General features: G+C 43.7%; 2 protein-coding genes across 5 annotated transcripts in view; both read right to left on the minus strand.

Moving 5' to 3' along the window:
• trit1 (tRNA isopentenyltransferase 1) overlaps positions 1 to 17,067 on the minus strand; it is a 41,635-nt gene extending 24,568 nt beyond the window's left edge. For 2 of the 4 annotated variants that reach the window (XM_039820944.1, XM_039820946.1), the window contains exon 1: positions 16,871 to 17,067. In XM_039820944.1, the coding sequence (XP_039676878.1) occupies positions 16,871 to 17,029 (159 nt within the window). In that variant the 5' untranslated portion in view covers positions 17,030 to 17,067. The remainder of the gene's footprint in view (positions 1 to 16,870) is intronic. The other 2 variants (XM_039820945.1, XM_039820943.1) reach the window with 1 other exon arrangement.
• A 730-nt stretch (positions 17,068 to 17,797) lies between these two features.
• myclb (MYCL proto-oncogene, bHLH transcription factor b) lies at positions 17,798 to 24,629 on the minus strand. The gene is made up of 3 exons (XM_039820965.1): positions 24,353 to 24,629; positions 22,784 to 23,504; positions 17,798 to 21,117 (listed from the first exon to the last, which is right to left on the minus strand). The coding sequence occupies exons 2-3, from the start codon at positions 23,445 to 23,447 to the stop codon at positions 20,321 to 20,323; spliced, it is 1,461 nt and encodes a 486-aa protein (XP_039676899.1). The 5' UTR covers positions 23,448 to 23,504; positions 24,353 to 24,629; the 3' UTR covers positions 17,798 to 20,320.
• Positions 24,630 to 26,235: the final 1,606 nt, after the last annotated feature.

The raw sequence follows: 26,235 nt of genomic DNA on the forward strand, positions 1-26,235 counted from the left end.
GTGTGTGTGTGTGTGTGTGTGTGTGTGTGTGTGTGTGTGTGAGAAGCTGGGAGCAGGCTGTTATGGAGTAAAGAATGAGGAGCGCTGTATGTCGTCCATGTGAAATGGCTCTTACCATTTCACAAATTATGACACACACCACCTCTGTCCATTTTTATCATCTACCAGCGAGGGGACTCGCTCATGTAATTTGACAGCTGGGTGTCATATACAGTAGTCCGAAGAGGTGTGCAAATTATGATACACACCTCCTCTGTCCATTTTTATCATCTACCAGCGAGGGGGACTCGCTCATGTAATTTGTCAGCTGGGTGTCATATACAGTAGTCCGTCATGGTTTTCACACAGAGTCAATAGTGGAGAGTTTTAAAAAGGATGTCTCGGGTTGAAGAGAGCTTTCTGACTTGTCTTTCTAGACGCCGCTTTTGTCCTTTAGACTTCAAAGTCTTGTTTTCCTTTGTTCCTTGTCCTTGATCATTCTGAAAATCCAACCCTGATAAGAATCCTTTTGGAGTTTATGAACACTTCCTGATTAATGTCGGTTTCTGCATTGGTTATATGGACTGGAGAAAACTGACAAGCTGCTGACAGAGGTTAGTCACCAGCTGCTAACTCCTTATTCAATAAAGATTGTGTTGTTGTTTCAATGCCATCAGGTTGGTGGATCAGTAAACTAATGAAAAAGATAAAAAAAAAAAAAAAAAAGAGAATGCAGATATAGTATATAACTGTATTATTGGGTCATGGTAAGTTCAAAGCTCAAAGGTAAAAGAGCAGTTCAGAAACATGGCATTGGTGCATTTACTGTGCTGCAACATCAACGCATGGACGTGTCGGTTGATCTGTCAAATCAAATTGGTTCAAACCACTTTGATGTAAATGGCTGTAAATATGGATGGATCAACATCCTAGCCCGTGCTAGTACAGCAATTTTTTTTTAATTGGTTTTACAATTTACCATGACCAATAATCGGGTTGTAGATATCAACAACAACAAAATATCAACATTTTCCCTCATTTATCATCGTCTATGGCCCTGTCCTCGGCACTATATCTGTGTGTAGTCTACTATCAACCATTCAATGCATGCATGTGTGTGTGTGTGTGTGTGTGTGTGTGTGTGTGTGTGTGTGTGTGTGTGTGTGTGTGTGTGTGTGTGTGTGTGTGTGTGTGTGTGTGTGTGTGTGTGTGTGTGTGTGTGTGTGTGTGGCTCAGAAAGTGGTGAGCAATCAGCCTTGTTGATTGCCAGGAAAACTTTAATAAATTCCCTTTGAGTCAAACACTTCACAAACAATTGTACCTGTAGGCTGAAACCTCTGGTTGGATTCATCCTTGAATTGAGTAAAAAGAAGGAGCGTGGTGAAGCGCTTTCTTGTTCAATAATTCAGAGTAGGAAAATACAGAATTTAGTCAGCCCGACAGCCAGCTATCGGCTACTGAAGCACAGTCCCAAATGAAGACACAAGTATTATTTTTACAGCCTGAAAGAATGGATTAATGAAGTCACTCTTGACTCTAACTCATGAGCTTATTTTTCCCCTCTGTGAAAATCATGAGTATTTCATGATTACGATGCATTGTGGTTATTTTGAGCTTTTCAGACCGTCTTCAAAATCTGTGTGAAGTTAGGTCAGCTGGGATAGGTAGTAGTGGAAAGATGAGAGAGGCCACTAACTTTTCTTTTTAAGAGTTGTCAATATTAGAGGCTTACGATTTGAAAGCACACCTACCTGCAACCTGAATTGACCAGTTAGTTAAACTATGTCACAACATGTAGTAGTCAATACCAATACCAGTGAAATCCCACGATATCTCGATACCCAATTCGATACCATGGGAAAAAACTAAAACATAATAAATCCCATGTACATTTTTAGACATGTATTTCAGGATAAGAATAACACAGATAAAAGGGCCATCCACACCAAGAACTATAACTATAAATATATAGAGTTAAAATCGTTATCACTCAAGAGGATGGTATAGTCAACACCACAACTGTAACGACGACAGTGGCGAAGGACATCCGTGACTTTTCCACTCCGTGGGGCTATGATCCTTTGGCTCTGCATATTTTTGTACTTTCCAACATTAGTACTCTGGAAGTATTTTCATGTCACACAAACCACTGAGAGTGAATCTTGTGTCATTATCATAGCGTCAGTGATGTGTCAGTGCTTTTGTTCTGGTGCTCTGCGCAGATCTGACACCCGCCCACCTGCTCTCATCCGCTGTTCTCTGGAGCTCTTTTCGCCACTGTTGCCTAGCAAAAGGCAAGCGGCGTTGGCAGCGCGTCCTCACGGACCTCCGGTAGACAATAACCTTATGTTTTTGGTTTGTACAATGTACACAAATTCCAGAATATGTCGGCTATTTCTACAGATATTCCTGTAATCTTACGTTGCAACGTCTGCTGTATTAGTGTATCATGTATTATCATCTGGAGCGTGCAGTTGGTGCTTGACGCCACTGTTTACGGATTGTTTTCGTTGGGCAGTGTGGATGATCACGTCGTTATAGCTATGGTTATAGTTATGGTTCTTGGAGTGGATGGCTCTTAACACATGGGAGGGTTAGAAAATGACACTGAAGAAAGAGTTGGTTGCCGTGACATCCCTAAGTTAAACAGGCAGTGGTTTGGTTTTTTTAACCGACTAATTGGAGGTAACCTTAGCTTAGTGAGCTAACGTTGGCTAATTGAGCTAACATTAGCTAGCTACAGCTGATGTAATCTGCAAGCAAAACCGACGGTCGCAGTAAGAAATGAGAAACCTGCTTTTGTCTATCGCTGTCTGAAAACAAAGACCCATTGTTGCGCAGGTTACTAAGAATTGACAGACTGATCTCATGAAGTGGCGTATGTGTGACACGCCAATTTGTATGCCATTATTGGCGTGTTATCAAGACGCATACTCGTTTTGTTGCGTGTTAGTCGTTTGGCCTCCATTGACTTACATTACCTTGCGATTGCGTGTTAATTGACGCCGTAGCGAGTAGTATGAAAGGGCGAAAATCAGCGTAGGCAGGCTGACTTTCACCCAGGAGAGCGGGGATCGCGTCACACGCATGTGACCATGCGTGTGAGGTTTCCTTTCCACGTTTTTTGTTTTCTTAAAGCCAACCCTGTTCTTCTTTTCCTAAACCCAAACAGCATTTCCTAAACCCAACCCTGTTCTTCTTTTCCTAAACCCAACCCTGTTCTTCTTTTCCTAAACCCAAACAGCGTTTCCTAAAGCCAACCCTGTTCTTCTTTTCCTAAACCCAACCCGCTGTCTATGCGTGTGACGTTTCCTAAACCCAACCGTAGCCTCGCGATAACGTATGACGATAACGATAATGAATGTCTACGCTGTATACAGCAGACTGCCGTCTGCTGTATACAGCGTAAATACACGCGGATAGCTCAAAATGCGTACAGATAACAGGTCATGACTTCGCGTAAACATACACGCCACTTTCATGATATCACGTTGGAAGTGAAGTGGTAAATTTGCCACCTTTATCACTGCAAACTGCATACTTAGGGGGTCAGGGCTTGGAGAATGATCAATTTATTTTACTTTTATTACTCCAAGGTTATCACAGTTTTTAAAAATGATCTTCCTTCCTAGTTTCAGTTGCACTTTCTAATTGTATTTAGTTTCAGTATTTTGTTTATGGTTTTGTTTTTTTTAAATGCGGACAGATTTTTTTTTATAAACAGTTTCAGTTCTTTATTTGGGCCAGACAGACATTAGTCTGTGTGCAAGTTCCTGTCAGAGTAAGGCATAACGTGTAATCGAAATCGAGAGTTTTCTCTTTGTTTTTCGGCTTAGGAAGTCTTTTGGGCTCCAAGGCGAGCCCACATCCTCTTGAATACCTCCTGACGTTGTTACCAATCGTCTTCCACTAGTCTAAATCTTATGTTTCAATGCAACAACCTTTTTTTACCCAACATACATGCCTTGGGTGATCAATACAGCTCTGCAGGTTACCGATCTCATCCTAGGGGAAAGTGTGTGTGTGTGTGTGTGTGTGTGTGTGTGTGTGTGTGTGTGTGTGTGTGTGTGTGTGTGTGTGTGTGTGTGTGTGTGTGTGTGTGTGTGTGTGTGTGTGTGAGAGAGTTGCGTGTACTTCACCAAATGTTACACAGCACCACGGCACGCCAAAAGTGGGGAGCAGGGCAGGGCAGGGCAGAAAAACCCAGCCGGATAAATTATTCACAGCTTCTTTGCACGACACCACTGTCGGCCAAGGGAGGGATGGATGCTTGGATGGATGGACAGATGAAGGAGATGGAGAGCAGATGAAGGTTTGGAACGAGGTTTTTTTTTTTTTTTTTGGTAAGAAAAGGAGCATTGGAGAGGATGAGAGCGAAAAGAAAAGGAACACACAGAAGAGGAGACAGAAGAGTGTTGTGTGCTTGTTACAGAGAACAGGATGCTTCCTGACAAATTTGCACACATTATCCACCCCTCCTATGCCATCACTGCTCTGTGTCTCACACACACACACACACACACACACACACACACACACACACACACACACACAAGTAAAGACAGAATGGCAGGTAGCAGAAGGATGGCAGAATGATGGTGAGAAAAAGACAGATAGCGATACTCTGAGATGAAGGTTGGCATCGGGTTGGGGGTGTGTGTGTGTGTGTGTGTGTGTGTGTGTGTGTGTGTGTGTGTGTGTGTGTGTGTGTGTGTGTGTGTGTGTGAGTGTGTACTGTATGTGTGTACTGTATGTGTGTGTGTGTGTCAGAGAGAGATACAGAGAGACAGTGACTAAGGGTCACGTGTGTCTCATTTTGAAGATTAACCCACATCCTCATATGATTAAAAGACAAAAGCTCTCTTTGAAACACACACACACTCTTTTTTTTTTCTTTTTTTAGAACTCGTCTGTTCTGGTTTAAAAGTTTAGATTTCATGACAACTGGGCAAACTCTGTTGATATGACTGACCGCTACTAAATTGACCTTTTTTTTCCCCACTCTCCTTTTTATCTCCATCCTTTCTTCAACGTACTGGCTAACAGTCCCCTGGATATCCCAAAGCTGGCCTCTTTCTTTCTTTCTTTCTTTTTCTTTCTTTCTTTCTCACTCACTCTCTAGCAGTAGTGAAGTTTCCTCTCTTCCATCTGTCCTCCTCCCCCTCATCCATTTTTACCTGCCACTGAGAGGACCACAGCTAACCGTTACGTAACCACCACTCAATGTACGTATATCTATGTTCTCGTGCGAGAATCTTGCAAAAACAGATTGTGATTTTTAATTTCGCCTTAACGAGGACAAGGAGACCAGAGAGTAAAAGCAGGCAGAAGTGGACCGGAGTGTAAATCAGAAAAGTCAAAAGAGCCACTTGAGTAGAAAATGTGAAGAAAAGAAAACGCTTTACAGGGGAGCTGCAAACGAGAAGGAAAATGAGGAAGAAATGAAGTATTCCAGCCGAGGCAATGGAAATGAGCTGCAATTTGCGGCGATGTTGGAGCTCAGAGTCAGAAAGAAATCAAAGATTTTTAAAAAGAAATCGTGTTTACACCTCCTCTGGAAGATACTGAAAGCAAATGTCACAACAAAAAAAGGAAATTTCCTCTTATTGTGACTAAATGACTAACTGTCAAGCATTGTTTTAGGGAAACATTTCAAATGATGGAAAAAAGAAAAAGAAAAGGGACATTGTTATATCATCTGGGTTGGAGGGAAGATGTAGAATACTGTTATTTAATATTTGGAGACAAAAAGATGACAAAAAGTGGAGAGAGGATTGGTTTGTGCCGAGCTGTTCTTTGGTTTCAGATAATCCTGCTCATATTTCATGCCATCTGAGGCCAAAACAAGAACATGCACGTATCAGTATGTAGCATGTATGGAACTGCTAGCATGAACAACATTTCTAGGAGGTGGACAGATATTTTTTTTCCTCTCCATATACAGTATGTTCCTGTCTCAATGTGCAGTTTCATTTCATTATCAACGAAACAAACTTGAGGAAGCGTACGTTTTCTGGGAAGTTACTGAGGAAATGTTTCAGAGATGCGCTCATAACATTCAGATTTCAGTCCCTCCAGGATTCCGCGATCTCGCGATCGCGCCAATTCGACCAATAACCTGAAGTTTCTCGCGACTTCAACCAATCGCAGCAGTCCCACGTGCACCCTGAGAGCCACTGACCGAGCGGGAGTGAGAACGGGTTGATCGTTTCCTCGTTCGTGATATGAAGACGAGACTCGAACGTCTCACATTTACCAACAAAACGTACAGCAAAAGACCGTGCAAAACATTTCAGACCGTCCTGCCAACCTGTTAACATTTTAACATCAATGGAGACTCTAACGAAAAAGAAATAGTATACTATAAAGTTTTGGTCAATCATGGGTAATGTTTAAATGTGCTTTATTCGCGTATTTTATCTCTCAGTTCTTTAAATTCTTATACTGCACTGTAAAATGTATTATTGTCTTTTAAATTGTTTTTAATTGTGTTCTAACTGCTCTTTCATGTTTTATGTAAAGCACTTTGAATTGCCCTGTTGCTGAAATGTGCTATACAAATAAAGCTGCCTTGCCTTGCCTAACGATTTAAAAGTCACTGAAGTTGCTGCCGTTTCAATCCTGGCTGTCGGCTCTCTGCAGTGGGTGGGGCTGCTGCTCCGTTCACCCCGCGACTGACGCTTGCACACACGCACACGCACACACACACACACACACACACACACACACACACACACACACACACACAGTGGATGCAGGAAAAACCCGGAGATACGACACAATGACCTAATTGAGGACTGTGTTTGACTAGATTGTAGTGCAATGATAAGTTAAAGTCCAATAAGTCCTTTTATCAAACTGTATGAATGTGTGTCCCAGGCCAGGTTAGGTAATTAACTAACAATGTAAAGATCAACAAGCCACTGACACATATGTTCAAATTTGATTCATTCAATAGATTATTATTTTTTGTCTTAAATCCACCAGCCAGTTTCATATTATACCAACATTTGCAGCATCCTGAGCCTTTTTGGTAAGGTTACTAGGAAATCTCAGCCCAGAGTAATTTTATTCTCCCCAAAACAAGTTTCCTTTTTATTTTTTATTTTAAGAACTATACAAAAAAAAAATCTCAATCTCAAAAAAGGCCGCGAAATCCTGGAGGGACTGAGATTTTCTAATTCCAAACGCTGTAATTCACACCAGTGTATTTCAATGGAAACCCAGCTATTGTGGGGTCAGCTGCCTACTCCTTCCTGTCTTGATTTTAAATGGATGTGAATGGATGTGACCGTGTGGCTTGTGTGCGAGTAAGGGAGGAATGAGTGTGAGTGTGAGTGTGTGTGTGTGTGTCTGTGTGTGAGAGAGAGAGAGAGAGAGACAATGAGCTCAGTGTTCGAGCTCTGCAGAGCCTGCAGCCGGCCTGCCTGGCCAACCTTACGCCCTGCACGAGACAGCTGTTCCTCTGCCACATAAATAAGGGGGGAGCCTGGCCAAGTGAAAGAAAGAGGGCAAGAGAGACAGAGAAGGGTGAGGAAAAAAGAAAGAGACGGAGAGAACAAACACTCATTGAGACATGAAATCAGATTCAGAGAAAGCCAAGAGCAGATAAAGGGGGATAAGGCAGACCTTTCAGAGTAGTCTTAGACCAATGTATCGGTTTGCCAGTATTAGTATTTTATGTACATACAAAATACCAGAGATTTCAGACCACAGATGAACATACCATAGCCTATGCAAAAGATCTAAAAAGTTAGCTTTATTTCCTGTGTATTTTATTTTCCTTGTATAATTATTTAGGTATGCACACGCTTATACTGAGATTAAGTGGGCAAGATAGCTCTGCTCCACATACAGTGTTGTATCCCACTCTGTTCCTTTAACTTTATAGCCTGACAAGCCAGACCCAGATCAAGATGTTGGGTCTGGGAACTCTCCATTGACGGAGCTCAATCCGAGGGGCGGGATAAACGGTTGTCTTTCAAATTCCCTCTGCACGCAATAGGATAGCGCTACAACCAGGCAGAGCAACGAAGAAGGTAGCGAAGCTAGTCGATAGATTAAACTTCTGCCGTATTCGGTCGGCAAAATTCCGAACACATCTTCCTTTTTTAAGAATGACTTCAGTGCCGTTCTTTGTTCTTTTCTCAAAGAAAAGCTTAACTCCAAGTCTTCCAGAAGACCGCTGTTGCCAGCAGCAGCAGCCATAAGCCCCGCCCACAGACTCTATACACAATGTGATTGGCCTGACCAGAGTTTGGTTTTTCCAGCTCGCAAGTCAACGGAGAGTGCCTAGACCCCCCCTGGCTGCAAATTAAGTTTGCTGCCGCTAGGGTGTGTCTAGATTTCTAGGCTATTAACTTTAGCACAAAGACTGAAACGGGGAAACAGCTAGCCTGGCTCTGTGAAAATTAGGGCTGGGTATCGGTGCTCCATACCCCTAAAGCTTTGATTATAGTCAGGCAAGCCACCGTGGCGCGGGCCTCCGTAAATGGCGCCCCAACTATGAGCATGCATGGAGAAGTTTATGCTCAACCCATTGTTTGTTGCAGTATTCTCCAAAATGCCAGGGGGTGTACAAACAAAATGACCTGTAAATAAGCGAGAAGTAGTAGAGAAGAAGTAGAGAGCGGATGTTGAGGAAAGCAGGCTGCCTGGCAACATAGTAAACACCTCCATGGTAAACACCGACACACCGCCAACCATGGCATTCTACTCTATTAACGTTACTGTCGCTTATCTCCAAGTCTAAATTACTGTCTGCCTCTGGATGTTCCGTCAATCTTTCCATGAGACAGCTTTGACAAAGCGATCTCTCATGTTGTTCCACAATGCATTTGTCTTTTTTTTTTTTTTTAAACAATTTAGGGCCATTTGACGTTCCCTGGGGCCTGCACATGAACAATCGTACAGATGTTTGTACAGACGGACCAGCTTGGCCAGATTTCCCAGCCGAGCATGTTGAAATGGAACACGCGCGGCGCGTGCAGTTACAAAAACACAGAGGTGCAATGACCACCACGGCGACCATAAACCTAGCTTAAGGTAGCGACGAAAATAAGGGGAGGGGAAAAGGCTGGTTGTGCTAACAAGCTTACTAACTGTCAGTTTAGCAAGCTCTTTAGCTCAGTCGCTAGTCTATATATACACACACACACACACACACACACACACAAACACACACAACGTTCCACTTCAGGGATTTCTCCGGTGCTGCCGAATATTCCGCCGGATGTCCCTGGATGAATCCGAGTTTTCTGTTGCACGACTAAAACAACCTTTGAACATACACATGTTCCACCAAAAGAGGTTCCTTCCCGAGGCCATTTCGCAGAGGTGCTGTTGCTCCGTACGGCGCTGTTGCTCCGTACGGCCCAAGACGAATGTGATTGGTTTAAAGAAATGCCAATTAACCAGAGCACATTTTTCTCCCATCCCCGGAACGCTGTGACTCAGTTTATTCGAAGGATATAGTTGTACCATTGACTCCTGTCTCATAACTGTTTGCAAACCATTCCTCTCTTGTACTCGGACAGAGGGCGATATAAAAGTGAATGGTTCAGCATAGCCAATAAGCTAAGCTGGCTTCCTCCATTTTGGACTTTCCTGCTCTCCATTCCCCCAAAGGTCAGCACTGTCAGCACGGCTTGCTACTGGTCAACTGCGCAAATTTAGCGGTCAAAGTTCACCAATTTGAACTCGAAAACGAAACATTTCCGTGGATTTACTTCTCCCTTGTGAGTAAATCCACCAACTGCAGCGATTAGATTGGAGCGAATCAATTTCAGCACAGAATGTCTCCGTAATGAATGCAGGTGTGACCAGGCCTTCATACAGGCTGGCTGTGCCTGTTATGAGGTTGATGCAGAGTAAGACACCTTACGCTAGGATTAAAATGTGACGCAAGCATAAATAGAACGTTTACTGAACATTGTCTTACACATAGCAGAATGATTTCAATCAGCCGCACAAAGAGAGCTTTGCAAATTTTTTTATTGTTGGAGAAAAAGTCAGATGAGTGCATCCCTATACTTATGACTTAATGAAAGTCATTCTTCACCAAAGGCCTATTATGTGCTACAATTTTCATTTCATTAATAGTTTTGGTTTCAGGGATTTCATGATGATAAACTTACATTTCAGTTTTCTCCAAAGAAAAACATGATCTGGGGAAAATGCTTCTTTTTTTCTATTTGCATGAAAATTGTAAGAGAAAAAAATGTACTGCCACTAAATGGCAAAATTCCTCATTATCCTGACCCCTGGACTCTGCCCTTTACACATTCAACAGCCAAACTGTAAGCTGCATTGCTTTATTTTCATCCTTTCCTCTGAATACTTTCCTCCATTACACTTACCACAAAATACCTATCTGCCTATTTTCTTGTTTTACCCCTTCTCTCCTTCCCCCTGAAGGCACCATCCTTCAACAATTTATCCCTCCATCTTCCTCTGCTCTCTCTGTGGGGAATGGCCCAGTAATGCCAGACTAATAAATCATTCATGGCGTTGTTCCCCCCTCTCCCCCTCCTCCGCTTCCTCCATCCGGCCATCCTCCTTTCCCTCGCTGCTTTACTGTAGCGGTGACCGCATCACCACACCCGCAGACTGCATATATTCACTCACTCACACTCACACACACACACACACACACACACACACACACACACACACACACACACACACACACACACACCAAAAATAAGAGTTAATCAGCTCTCTCTTTTGGCTTGCTCCTACACAGGCTTATATTACTTAAAAAGATGCATCATAAATCGGATGTGGGAGGCAGCCATCGCCTGAGTTACAATACAAACAGATACGTCAAAGCCCAGACAGGTCATAGCCACACCAGACAGATAGAGTGGGAGGGGAGAGAAAGAGAGAGATATGCTCACAGAGAGAGAGAGCGGGAGAGAGAGGGAGAAGGGATGACTGTGAGCGAATGCGAGGGATATAACACATAGCTGCACAGTATTTGAGCGTAGGGTGTGTTTAATACGTAGATAAGCAGTTGGTGGCGATGCGTTTGTATGTGTGTAACAACCTCTTGCCAATAATAAGCATAACCTTTAAAAGAATAAGCCCCCCCACCCCCCACCCTTCACAGCGGTCAAGTCAGTTGGCTACAAGACCATTACATTTCCAAATTTACGACTAAAAAGGCAAATCGGTGTTGGCGTTTTTACAAAGAAGACCTCCTTCGTTCCACTTTTATGGGACTACAAGGGTCAAGATGACACATGACAGCTTTCCTGCTGTCCGGGCCAATTTCCCACATTCAACGCACGACGACAAGCCAGACAAATTGCCTTTCCTTTGTTGCAACGTTCAGTTCTCATGTGAGAGAATGCGGCAGCGCCTTCTTTCATAAATGCAAAAAGCAAAAAGGGTCACCGGCCAGCAATACTTTCAACAGTCCCACAAGCAATGGTGCATACATGTGCATGACCTGTTAAATTGCCCTTTAGGACCTCTGATGGCCCTTTAGTATGATACCCGCACAGCACCGCCCCCACCCCCAGACACACACACACAACTCAAACACACCCCTTTTTTACACCCTGCAATGAAACCATTTATTTTGTGGCAACAATGTGTTATTAGTTAACGCACTGAACACTCGACAGCAAGTCAGCATGAGAAATCTGCTCATGCACGAAAAACATGACGTGCCCAAACATTGTTTGGAGGGTGGAAAACTGTTGAATAATTCAAATCTTTCATGAAGTAATATTAACAGAAATCATGCTGGTGGTTTTGTGGGATTTAGCCAATTTATTCATAATCTGAGTAGACTTTACTAATTACTAATGATCAATCTGCATTCATTTGCTACCTTCAACTGTTATCCATTCATGTCACTATTAAATGTAAAATGGATCAAAATAATACAAAATCCCAATACATCTTTCATTTTTCAGACCCTTCAACTTACTAAGTAAGGAAACTTTAGTTGCAGGTGTTACGATTGTGTCATTACAAAGTGCAAGAAGCGACAGACATGGACAGCCGCCACACTGGCAGCGGTATCGCCCAGTAACTGCCAATATCGGTGGAATGAAGAGTGAGACAGGGAACTCCACAGTATATTTCACTGATGTAATGTGCAGCAGGCAGCGTTTTCGAACGATGATCCCAGCTCTGAGTAAACCGGTCTAATGTTTCCGTCTGAGCACTCCTCACGTGAATCACGTCTTGAAGTGCACTCTCTCGATCCCCTTACTGTCACTGCAGCCCATGTCAAATCTTTCTTCATACCAATAATGCTTTGCAAAGTGGAAGTGCCAAGATAAATCGTCCTCTCCCCCGAGCTGACACTTCATTAACACATGGCAGTCCGTTGCAGCTCATCAAAAGGCCTGATTCAATCAATTAAATCCTACAACGTGTGCATAGCAAACAATCAGTGCAACAATAGCTCAAGAGACCTTGATATGATGTAGTATTATTATAGTCTGGCTATCACCAGACCAAGCTCAATAGATTTAAGATTGAGCATTGGTCTGGGGAGTCCGCTCTGCGTTTTCTACCGCACAAGAGGCGTGACCAACGGGCATAGTTCAAATGACTCTGTACGCAAGTGGATAGTCCTTCAACCAATCAGACCAACGATCCGGGTGCCGTAGCAGCGACAGCAGCTGCTTGCCGTCGCTTCTCCATCGTCACCGTGTTAAACCCGCCAATAGCGCGGCAGGTGGATAAGCCAGTTTGTGATTGGTTCCCGCAAAATTGTGAACGGAAGCGGGAGAGATAAACGTGCAGGTTTCCAGACCGAGTTGAAGGGGCGAAATCAAATCGCCGGCAGATCGGGCGGGGTTTACCCAGTCTAGTATTACCACACACACACACACACACACACACACACACACACACACACACACACACACACACACACACACACACACACACACACACACACACACACACACACACACACACACACACACACACACACACACACACAAAGTTGTCCACTTTGGCTGTAAAAGTTTTATCTGCTCTAACTTTAAACTTGCGTTCCTATTAATCTACCAAAGCAAAGTCTAAACCTCTCCCCACACACCACCCTACAGTACCTCTAACCCTACCACAGTTTCACCGTTTTCGCATGCATCGTCCAACCATTCTCAAACTCTCTATGGAAGCCAGAGACACAAGCAAGCCACATTAAACACCCTAGACATCCATTAAAAAAATATTTCCCATCGATACAGGTTATCACTACTAAAGTGTGGGTCTTTAAGAGCTTGAAGTTGTCAGGTGATTTTAAATAGCCAAATTTTAACCTCTCAAGAGCTCTTTAATGCTACCGGTATATTAACAAAAGTCTATTTTACTGTAAACAGAAAAAGAAACGGAGAAAAACAATAATTTTTCAAAATAAAACTGGTAAGTTTGCACAGCAAGAAAAGGAATCTCAGGGAACGAGTCCATACGGTGTGTTATACTACTAACTCAGTTTCACAATGCATCTAATTAGGAATATGGTGCACGGAAACCAAATACTTAACAACTTTGAAACTTTTTTAGACTCACAGGGTAACCTGTGACACAATTTTGCTACATACAGAGGAGAGGGGCTAGTCCCAGTGAGGGCTGTAACACCTAAAAATAAAAAAAAGAAATCACACACATACTGTACGTGCATACATTTTCCCATAATTCCAACTTCTAGGGAGTGAGAGAACAGTGACGTTTTTGCTGGAAGCCTCTGAAGGGACCCCCCCCTCCCCCCCGCTGCTCTCTGGACCCCCACTTTGGGAACCACACGGGTTTACACTATTTGGCAGTGCCTCGTTCACTGACAGTACAGCCGAGCACTTGTGTGTGTGCCATAGATAGCATGTTCATTTAATGAGTGAATAATATCCCCCTGCATGTCCAATGAACTGTGGGTTGAGGGCATGGGCCAGGGACGGGAGGGGGGTGAGGATATCACAATAGGAGTGTTAGGGAGTGTGGGAACCGATTCTCCCCGGGACAATAGACACTTCCCAGTGGCCACAGCGTGCCCATTCACTATCAGCTGCTGGGCCGGCGTAGCACGGCGCTGAATATGCACCAGCTCAGCACAATGCTGCTTTCTCCCAAACAAGACCAGACTGTTTCCTATCCCAAAGACAACACAGGCCAGCTCTAGCCTATACACAGCCTCATTCTCACATAAGCGGTCTCTTTCTCACTCACTCTACGTCCGCATGTCTCTCTCGCTGTCACACACACCAACAGGAGGGTAGCAACAAGGCCAGGGATTGTGGAGATAGGCTGGGGCTGCCGTGGCGTAACTAGGCCACTGTTTCTCTCCACCAGGGCTGCTGGTCGTTGAGATATTCTGGGCTGAAATGTTATTAGCGTAACCCAGTTTACCGAGTACCAGTTGATTGCTGGAAAAGGCGAATCCCCCCAGGAGGGACACACACTCTCTCTCTCAAGGACAATGCACACCAAGAAGGAGGGGGAGGAAAGATGGTGCCGAAACAGGAGCAAGGTGATGAAAGAGAGAATGATTGTGCAGTCAGAGGAATCACTGCATGGCTGATTTGGATGAAGTGGAGTTGCTGTGTGTGTCCACTCTGTGCTCTGGTGTGACCCAGACTCAAACCTGTACCCAACCTTTTTTGTGTGTGTGTGCGTGCCCTTTGGTTTCTGAGGCAACAGAGCCTGAGAACCAACAGGGAGGGTGGGGCTGAGAGAGAGAGAGAGAGAGAGAGAGAGAGAGAGAGAGAGAGAGAGAGAGAGAGAGAGAGGAGCAAGCCTGAGTTTTTTTTAAACGTCACTGTGATGACACACACACACACACACACACACACACACAGAAGTGAGAATGTATTCTATGTTTTCAAGACAGACATCTGTTGTCATACAGCTCTAGGATCTCCCTGCTTATTATATAAACCTTTAACTACTTCCTGTTGAATATGCTTATTTTTACTGTAACTGTATTAGCAATAAAAGAGACAGTGATGAAAGAACCAATAAATATCTTTACAACAGCATTTCAATGATACAGTATATAATAATGCATGACTGATCTCCATTCATTTTTCCTTTGCTTTAATCAGCCCAGAGCCATGCTGCGCTATATATATATATATATATATATGTATATGTGTATATATATATATATATATATATATATATATATATATATATATATATATATATTATATTATATTATATATATATATATTTTTTTTTTTTTTGAATATTTTATAACTGTTATTTCTTCTTTCTATAATAATATAATTTCTATATATTGTTGTTATATATTATAGTATAATGAATGCACTGGGAGCAACTGTAACGTAACCCAATTTTCCCCCGGAGATCAATAAAGTTTTTTTAATTCTGATATTACAGTATCTAAACAACACAATAAAGCATTTTAACTACAAGTACATTTTTTATTTTATTTTTTTTAAAGATTATTTTTTGGGGCTTTTCCCTTTTTTTATTATAGTGACAGTGGATAGACAGGAAAGGGGGAGAGAGATGGGGGATGACAGGCAGCAGGCTGGATTCAAACCTGCACCACTGTAGGACTCAGCCAACATGGGGAGAACCCTCTTACCGGGTGAGCTACAGGCCGCCCCGACTACAAGTACATTTTAACTACTACAAAAAACAAATGTGACTCTGTGTGTATGTATATTTAGGCCTAACGATCGCCATCACATTAATCCGCCAGGCAAATTGCTGTTCATTTTAAAGTTGCCAAAATGTATATGGAGATAATTTAGCTTATATCCCTTTATAAAATATCTTGAATATTTGTCTCTGCAATAACTGTATTTAAATGTTGCTAACACAGACTCCTTACCTGCCTGATTCCATTCATCCAAGTGTAATTTATTTTGTATATTTTTCTTCACGATTATTGACTATATGTATGAAATAGATTGATTTTATTCTCATTTTTCTTGCTCCATATTGTATATAGTAGATGTTCATAATGTATGTAGTATTCTAGCTTTTTACTGAAACTTATCTATACTCTGCATCCAATCGTGTACTTCGTTTTGCTGCAGTGACATTTCAGTTTCAAGTATCTTTTTTCCCTCTTCATCATATGATTGAGATCAACTTCAGGATTTCACTGTAGCGTGCATGCTGATGTCACACCAAATAACATTTAACAATAATGTTCTTCAAATGGTTTACACTTCATCCCCTCACTAAACCATAATAAAAAAAAACATGCTTGTTGTCATCAATTTAGACACCACAACCATGCTTCTTGTCACATTGCCATGCCTGTCACCGAAAGCCAAAGAATATTGAATTAATAGCTAGCCCACGTCTGTTGTTGTCAAGTTTATTGTCTTCACCATGAGCAAGAGATATAAGATAAGTAAGTCATAAATGAACCGATAGGAATTGTTGTATCTTCATGATCTCTATTTCTTTTGATTGTGTTTTTTTTACCTTTCTAAAAAGGCTTAAAGAAGACTTGATCTTTCCTTGACTTGATGTATTTAAACTGACCTCTAGACCAGACAGGCTGTGCTGCTAGTTGTCCTGCTGTGTGGACCTGAAGTGAGGTGTAGTGTTGGCTACCAGTCAGTCTGTTCATGGTGGAGGAATGGTCGCATTAGAATCACAATTAACTGTCATTCTGACTTACGATTTAGCTAGCTAACGCCTGCTGCTACCGGCTGCTACCTTGCGCAGTAGCATTGAGCTAATTTGCAGCGTACTCGTTCAGAAACACTGAGTTAGAGGTCAGCCTGCTAGCTTGTATTCGGCTCTGCATTCATTTGAATGGACAGCAGATGTTTTATTCTGCTTTACTCGACTTATTTCAACCACCAGAGAGTCAAGTCAAGTGCATAACGACTGCCATGTCAAGGGCTCCGTGCGCATTTCCTCGGGTTAACAGTCGTCCTACCTGCATGGAGTCGGCGCTGATGATTTCTCCCCGAAGCCGCCTTCCGATCTCGATCGCCAGCTTGGACTTTCCGGTGCCGGTAGCTCCCAAAATCACCACTAACGACGGGGCCATCGCTCTCCTTAAGGCACACTGCACGCTACCAGCGGACGCCGCCATGATGCTGCTTCCTCGGCGCCCAGCTGACGGCAGCGCGCCTGCGCAGTGGGTAATCGAGCTGAGAGGTGGGCTCTGTTACTAGGCAACAGGCAGCCGTTACTGTGGCAACATTGATTGATGGGGGATAATGTAAAGGGTCTTTCATCTTATGAGACTAAATACGTATCATTATTTTCACTTTTTAGCCTTACTGGTGTAAACTAAACTCTCTGATTGGTACCTGCAGCTTTTCATTTTAATAAACTGGATCAAAACCAGTTCAGTAAAAAAGAAAAAAGTCAATAACTGACCTAGATCTATGATCTGAACAGACTCATCTCTTCTTATTGATGTATTTGTGAACAGACCCCACTGTTGATAACATTTATGATGTTTATAAAATGCATTTACATGGAGGATGGCAGCATAGTTATAACTGTTTCTATGGAAACTATTGGCTCTCTGCAGCAGTGAGCAAAGATGCTTGTTGCCATGGCAAGGATGCCAGAATCAGTTACCTTAGAGACTGGTTAAAACAAATGGCGGATGGGGAGAGGGAGATGTGTGTTCACTCGTGGTTTCACTGGAAAACAATAAGAGGCTGATCCTGATCAAAACAAGGCACTGGGTTTAATTGTAGGTATGTCCAGCTAGAAATTAAATCATAAAGCTAGATGATAATTATCTGTGTGTGTGTGTGTGTGTGTGTGTGTGTGTGTGTGTGTGTGTGTGTGTGTGTGTGTGTGTGTGTGTGTGTAAGAGACAAACAGATAAGGCAAACAGGTCATGTATGATCTCAAACCAGGAATTTATTATTTTTCTGACTTACTCTTCATACATAGAGGCTTATGAGGTACAGGAAAAACAAAGTGCTGAAACAAGGCTTCAAACTCAACATAGTTAAACTCCCAAAGTAAGTAAGCACCAGTCTGCTAACGCGACAACAGCAGAGACCAGTGACCCATACAAGTCAAACAAAAAACTAAAATGGGCAAACCACTGCTGTGGGTGCAGCCTATCTAAAAAAACAACAACAAAAAAAACAGGGCTAATGGTGGTTTGTGCTGAATTAGCAGAAAGAGCATTACAGCTAATTCAAAAGAACAAAAGGGGAACTTAATGATGATATCCTGAAGTATTTGTTCAAGTACATCATGGTTTCCCTGATCTAATGCTCTCTGTCTGTCTGTCTGTATCTGGCACGGTTACATACAGCATATTATAGCAGGGAGTGTAACAGCCTAATGTCCTATCACAGGAGCTACAGGCTACGTGGGATTTTCCTGAGTGCTGGTTAAGAGCAGAGCATGCTAGTCATCATGACCCAGTTATTTACAGTACTAGTTGCAGGGCTACAGTGTTCTCTGTTGCATGGCTTTTGGGAACAATAGGGAGCACCAGGCTTGCAAAAAAAAAAAAAAAGAGATAAAGCAGAAAACATTAAGGTCACTAAAGGCTACACACAGCCAGAAGTTGAATCGGGAGATCCTCTTAAGTCCCCCTTTCTCCCCACCACCCGCGTCAGATGTGAGAGTGCGCTACAGCTACAGCGATTGGATTGAATACAGGAGCATTCAGGTGCTTTCCACTCCACAGAGAGAAAGCAGAGCATACATGCCAATTTTCAGCATAACCACCAATAAAGCCCTGCCAGCTACAATAACAAAAACAGTCATTAGCTCACACTGAAACACAACTCTGTAGGAAAATATAGTATAAAACTTTTGTCAACTCTTACAAATAAAAAAACAAAACAACCCAGAGACAGAAAACATAATGAACAGTAAAGAAAACAAGTAGGCATTGCAAAAAAAATAAAACAATGTTGTGACAAAGTGTCTAGTGTGATGAATGTTCAGTGTTTTATTAGAACTCTTTTTCATAATCATTTTTTTAACAAAAATAGAAGCTTTGAGTTATCTTTGAAAAGCCAGCAAGCTTGGCCCCGGTTTAGGACGCAGGACCGAACACAAAGTAGGATGAGTATAGTAGACAGCTCTGGTTTTGGTTTGGAGGGGACTGTACAGTAAGGGAACTATATACATACCATCCAACAGGATAGCATACGTACATTGAAAGGCTTCTATAGGCATTACATCAAATGCAAAACAATTACAAAAAACATGTAAAAGAAATGTACAGTTGGACCTCATTGGGCAAAAATTGGCTTTTTTTTTTTAATGTCGCTTATTAATTTTAAGCCATTCTCAAATGGTTTCTTTTGGTTGATAATTAGAAGCCAACATTTACTTTTTGGCTGGTCTCCATGGCACAACAATAATAAAGATCAAGTGAAATCTTGATAAAGATCTCAATCTGTGTTTTTTTGCATTGAAAACATGATACATTTCAAAACAGTGGCTGTAGAGCAACATATTTTCTCTAAATAATGCTACGAAACTGCTCGTTGCTGTGGGCATGGTGCCGCTGCTGAAACATTTATGATGCCAGAAGAAAAATCACTGAATGGAAACCTGCAGGCACAGAAGTTGGGACTTAACCTGAGCTATTCCAGGAGGTGCAGAACATATTGTTTCCAGTTGTAACATCATTGTTGCATGGCTCAGTACAGACCCACTACAGCCCCCTGCATTCCCATCAACAGCAAGCATGAAGGTAGAAACTTCCAACTGCTGACAAGAGGAAAAAGTGTGAAGGAGAAAAAAAAAAAAGGGAGGTAAGAGGTCACATGCTGTGGAGAAGGAAAAAAAAAAAAAAGAGAAAAGAACACAGAGCAGAAACAAGGCTTTACTTGATGACAAAATGTGCAAGTTGTATATGCCAAGCACTAAGGAGCAGGGGTCTGTAAAGAACACGAAATGTGAAGGAGACCTTTAGACAGATGACCGACAGAAAGAGGAGACATCTCTGCTGTGCAAGCACACCAAGCCCTATCACAATCAAGAAAAAAAAAATAAAAAATACGTCTGACCAGACCATGCAGCAGGTACACAGCACACAACACACAAGCTGCTGCATTCGCAGCCAAGTCTTCCCATAGCAAGCAACAGTTTTTAAACATTTTTTTCAGCAAGGGGGAAATGTAACAGTTCTGACAAACCTATATTGAGTTACCATGGACATATTAATCTGCCCGTAAAATGCCCCATTAAGATCAGATTGGCTTACGGCCTTGTCAATCACTCAGAAGCTAATGTGCAAACCACAAACGTAGAAAAAAAGAAAATCCCACCCGCACTATTCCAACGTGACCAATTCAAAGTGAACATTAGTGTCTTTTCTCCTTCATATAGTCCTGTTCAGTTCTGGGAGTGTACGTGTGTGGTGACAGCCCACCCCCGCCCCCCCGGCTCAGGAGCGTTTGAGCAGTGCCAGCCTCTGCAGCAGCTGCAGCTGCCTGGATTTCAGCTGCTTCCTCTCCTGAGCCTTCTGCCTCTCGCTGGCATGCAGCTGCTGCAAGTACTCCGTGGCTCGCGTCAGGATCGCCACCTTCGGCGTCTTGGGGCAGTCCGCCAAGCCCGGGATCTCGTCCCGCAGCGACAGGAAACGCGAGCGCAGGTCGTTCCTTCGCTTGCGCTCGAGGAAGTTGTGCGCCCGGCGCTTGTCTGTGTCCTCGCAGTCCGAGGACTGGGGGCTGGAGAGGTGGCAGAAGGAGTGGGGCTTGGAGGGGGAGCTTTGGGAATGGGAGGTGGAAGAGGAGGAAGAGGAAGGTGGGGGAGACGAAGGGGACGTGGAGGAGGTAGGAGAGCAAGCGCTGAGGTTAGGCGACTCGGACCTGACTCCGGCCGCGCTCACATGAGACTTCCTGCTGTCTAAGTTCAGAGGGGCGTGGCCGGGCCGGGGCTGGTGGTAATGAGAGTTCTGGTGCGGCTGGGGGGCCTGGGAGGAGGCCTCCTGCCGGACCCTCTTCCGAGGCGGCTCGACCGGCGGAGGGATCGTGTCCGGGGAGGGAGCGGCATAGTTGTGCTGCTGCTGGTGGATGGAGATGTGGAAACGCTTCATGCCGGGGTCCAGGGGGTCAGCGCGCACAGTTATGGTCACCGGCTTGCGGGCGTTGACCAGTCGTCGACGAGGTTTGCGTTGCTGCTTGTGCTCCACCGTCACCACATCGATCTCTTCTTCATCCTCATCCTGGTCATCTTCGTCCTCTGAAAAGGGCATAAGAGATGGTATTACAGTTACATGTTTGCTCATACAGAATAGCTGCCAGTGACTGCAAGGGACAGCTGAAGTTGGAAAGATGATTCACATAACACACACACACACACACACACACACACACACACACACACACACACACACACACACACACACACACACACACACACACACACACACACACACACACAAGACAGGGTTAGGATAAGAAGCACAGGTGGTGCAAATCAACAACTCTTCTTGTGAAAATTAGACGACTAATATTCAATGCTGCGCACGTCTAAAACCACTTGCCGCTCTATTTTCTAGAGTGGAAACAGGGTATTAAACATGAGGAAAGGTCTTATTGACTTGACTCCTGGGAGACTTTCAATAATCCTGTAAATTGAAACACACTTTTAAAGTAATTGGACCTCTGTGGATTGGCCTGCTCAGAAATTAGTAATCTCTGTATGAGTAACACAGTCAAGACAGGATGGGGGGGGGGGGCTGCCTGCCTATTATTTACGACACCATTTATATGACAAAGAATTGATTGCCTCGAGTAGCCCTGTAATGGCTCTTTATTGGAGCATAAGTATCATGTATTTCCTGTGACTGCTCATTCTCCTCTTCTTTGTATGCATATTACCCCCCTGAAAAAGGTGTGAAATACTGCCCCAAACTCATTTCAAAGAATTCCGCACGCCTAGCCGACCTCCTAAAACGGCTGATCCCGCTCTATTCACAGCCCAGGCTGGCTCGGACCTAATCCACCCACTGACACAATTGGCGCTGCAGCCTGTTGAGTGGAGGAATGCAGCAACAAGTTCCCTTTGTGACATTCCACACACCATTATGCATGGTCCAAGCTCAACATCACATGGTAGCCTACATACCAATTTCAAGCATATGGGATTTAGGGGTTGGAAATGGGAAAAAGTATAGGTCTGGAGTCAGGAAAATTTGGGCTAGACATAACTAAAAACAGGGCTGATTTCCCTCCCTTACATGTTTCACACATTTCCAAAATTAATGCGTAGGCCTAATACTCTTTCTTGAATTCATGTGAAAATCTGAGCCAGGGAGGGTGGAGAGGATATTGTTATCATAAGTCAGACTGGAGGAACAGGGAGAGGTAGCAGCTGGTCTGCTGGAGCCAGGCCAAGCAGCAGATGTTTCAATGGGCGTGTCGCTCTCCGCTCTGGCCATAAGCATGTGTTGCATGCACCAAGGTAACGCAATGCAGTCATCATGTGCCATGCGAACCCTAATTGCCAGATAACAAGCAATATTGCTATAGAATATTGACTAAACGACATTTGAGGTCAAATAAAGTCCTAAGTCACCATTACAAAAAACTGAATAAAATGCAAATAGAGATAAATGATGAAATACAAAAGTAGACATATGTTTGGAAAATGAAAGGAATATTATTGAAATACCATGAGAAAAAAATACCATTTATAAAATAAAGAAATTAAAAAAAAAGGTGTGGTTATGGTCACTAAACTACCTACTGAGTAGCTATCACAGACATAGGCTACAGCAAATAGGATAACTAATAAAGCTCACTTCACCACAGACAAACTAGAAGTCAAAGAAGAGCTATGAACATGCTTCTCTATAGTCCTACTCCAGAAAGCATTAGGTTTGCATATTCCGCCTGTTACTGACCTGATGAGTCGGTGTGAGACTCGGAACCAGAGGACACTTGTTTCTTGCATCCACCGGTTAACGGGATGGTGAGCACCCCAGCCGGGTCCACACACTCCGCCGCCGGTCCGCTGAGGCCCGACGCGTCGGCGGGGGCACACTGTGCCCTCCCCGGGGATGGAACGGCAGAGCCGGCTGCGACTTTGGCAGCAGCCCCGGTCCCGCCTGTCCCGGGACAGGAGGTGCAGCGCTCCCCTACAACTCTCTCCAGCTGCTGTCCGGCCGAGAAGCCGCTCCACATGCAGTCCTGGATAATGATGGAGCTCAGGTTCCCGAAGGAGTCATTGGCCGTGGTCAGCTTGCAGGGCAGGTCCTGCTGCTGCTGCTGCTGCTGATGTTGTTGTTCATCTTCCTGGCCTAAGAACTGAGATACCCACTCCAGCTTGTCCCCTAGAGACGGGTACAGCAGCCCGACCCTGCCAGACCCTTCCACCGCCCGGATAGGGGACATGGGCGGGGTCGGTACCAGCTCGAATTTCTTCCATATGTCCTCGCTGGGCGCTGTGGACTTGAAGAAATCCTCGTCCGGGTCGTGGTGGTCGTCGTAGAAATAATGTTGGTAGTGGTCGAGGTGGTCCATGTCCCAGTTTTCATAATGAGACGCGGTGGAGCTAATGCCCGGCATGGGGGCTGCAGGCAGGGGGCGGGGGGGGTGGTGTGAATCACTCCCTGTTCCCTCGGTCTGCAGATAGAGCCAACAGTTTGATCAGAATTGAGCCTCATCAAAATAATCACAACCTCGTCTGTAGACATGCTGCCCTCTGGGAGCAATGGGTTCATTTTGTGGCCATGCATAATGCAGCTATTTTGGATGCATCATACAGGTTTAATATATTGTAGCCTATGTAAGCTAAATATTGCCCTATAGGTCGATACCTTTCAGAGAAAAACCCATCCACTGAGGCGTCACAGATAAACTAAGTAGCCTACCTGTATCAGAACAGGGCTGGCCAATTAAGACTACAACCTAATCCTTAAAGTCAGTCAGTGAGTAGCCTACCATAGACATATTGGGGAGGGGGGAAAAAATGTTGATTTTCAAGCAAAAACATAAAAAGTATCCTATGTTTTAATGCCGCAAAGTTAAAGTTAAACTATCCTGTGTTGCTAATTAAGAAGTTCTAGGTTCGCAACAGTGTTTTCGTTAAATAACACTGCTTCAGTAGCTGCTGTGACAGACAGAGAGGAGGATAGCGGTTTCTATGGAGAGATTAAATTAGACTGAAATAGATTAATTGGATAGACACCCGTCCTGCCTTGCCAATAAACGTGTTCAGGCGGCGGAGCCGTAGGTTATGTAAAGTAGTTTTTGTTGGCTCCTCCTCGGTTCAACTCCTTATCAAGCTCAACGAATTCAGCTGCGACTAAAAAGCACCGCTAAGTTAATTACGCAGCAGCAGACGCGCTAAGCTCAAAAAACCCCAGAACTTCAAGCGGAACGTTTATCGCCTGAAACCTAATAGCTGTGTGCCCGTGTACTAACCTCCTCCATTAAGCGAAGTTGCCGTAGATATATAAAAAGAGTTTTACCTGGTGTTGAGCGTGAGTGCGTCTTCATATATCCGCCGTGCGCAATATAGGCTAAGTGTTCAAAAAAATAGAAGAAAAAAGTAGCAGCAACAACGACTCCTTACGCGATATAGATGTCTAAAATGGGAGCTTTTCCGCTGACTGTCTTTTTTTTTCGGTTGTAAACAGTCGTTAAGGTCGACGAGTCCGTTTGGTCGCAATCCCGCCGCTCAAAGGGCTGGATAGCTACGCTACCTCTGTGGTCACTTTCTTTGCAGACTACTGCACTATATGATCCGGGAGAGGAGAGTTGGCTATTATGCATAAAAGGCGGGTCGTAGTAGGAGAGCCACGCCTGCCGTTTAAAGGGGCAGTGCACTAAAAAAAAAAACGCGCATGATGCTATGCAGAGGGAGTCTTATGAGAGCAGAGAGGGGTTATATGACTCTGGTTTTATAAGACATATATATATATATATGACACTGTTTTGCTTTCGAATAAATATGCAAACATAATAACAAAGTGTGCATGCGTGTGGAGCATGTGTGTGTGAGAATGTAAACACACTTGTGGAAATGCGCGAGCACCAGTGTTTAATCATCACGCTGCATACAAAGGTCTGTAATACCGAGGGCGTCTCGGGCATAGACTAATAATATACAGTCTATGGTCTCGGGTCACGCAGTAGCCTATTTATCTTTTTCTTCTTCCACTTGTACAACTTTTATATTTCTTCCTTTTAACTGGATTCTATTCTATTTTTATGAATTAATTTCTTTTTCTTTTCTTTTTCTTGATTGTGTTTGTGTGTTTTGTTTTCAAAAGCACTTTGAACTGCATTGCATGTGTGACAGGTGATATACTGTTAAAGTTACTGTTATTATTATACAACAGGGAGAGATAAGCATGTGTTTGTGTGTGTGTGTGTGTGTGTGTGTGTGTGTGTGTGTGTGTGTGTGTGTGTGTGTGTGTGTGTGTGTGTGTGTGTGTGTTTTTATGGCGGTCACAGTATGGCTGCAGTATCTGATGTCGCCCATGCATGTCTCTGTAATCAATATCAAGATTATGATGTAGACCCCTCCCCCGCCCCCCATCCTCCGGCCTGAGAGAGTCAATATGGAAGCAACGCTCTGTGTCTGCCATGTCATGTGTGTGTCACCACGACAGCTTCACACACGCAGACACACCCCAACAACTGCTGACTCTTGTTTTTTTTTGCCATATGAAACCCTTTCAGTCTTGACTTTTTCAAGCCATATAGCCTACTATTCCGCAATAAACGTTGACACACCCTTTCTTCAAGATGGTGATTGAGAAACATCCTTCCCTATAACTGCTCCTCTCCAGCTCTGCGGCAAAGCAGACAGCGTGAAATCCTTGTCTGTCCACCTCATCTTCCCATCAAACTCAGACATCCAGCCTCCTCCTCTTTCCCTCGAACCCCATCTTCTGTCACTCATCCTCTATTCTTCTATCCTCTTGCCTACTTTCCCCCCACTCTCCCAGCCCCCCTCTTGCGCTTTTATCCTCAGTCACCCTTGATCAAAAAGAGCTTGACCCTACATGAAACGTGGAGACTTTGGAGGGTTATATCCTCCGTTTCCCAGGAGAGAGAGAGAGCCTACAAAGACACTGAACTAACAGACTGGAGAAACAGAAGCGGCAAGCTTTCAATTTGCCCAATCTGTATCACTTTCTCTCTCATAGCTCGTCCTGCTCCTGATCCCTCTTTCTATCTGCACTTTTATCTCCTTCCTCTCTGTCATCTGCCTTGTTACATACTTTGAAATGCTTAATCTGCCTCCCCGCTTTGAATTAATCATCAAAAAGTAAATGGGTGCAAGGACCAAGCTTTTTCCAATGAAAAGAAAAGAAAGGCCTTTCTAGATCAAATAAGTATTGAG

Source organism: Perca fluviatilis, chromosome 13 (assembly GCF_010015445.1).
Source record: "Perca fluviatilis chromosome 13, GENO_Pfluv_1.0, whole genome shotgun sequence".
In the NCBI taxonomy this organism is placed as follows: domain Eukaryota; kingdom Metazoa; phylum Chordata; class Actinopteri; order Perciformes; family Percidae; genus Perca; species Perca fluviatilis.

Coding starts and splice junctions, on each gene's coding strand:
- myclb (XM_039820965.1), bottom strand. CDS start 23,447: ATGCCGGGCATTAGCTCCACCGCGTCTCATTATGAAAACTGGGACATG. Junction 21,118..22,783: donor GTCTCACACCGACTCATCAG/GTCAGTAACAGG, acceptor TGCCCTTTTCAG/AGGACGAAGATGACCAGGAT.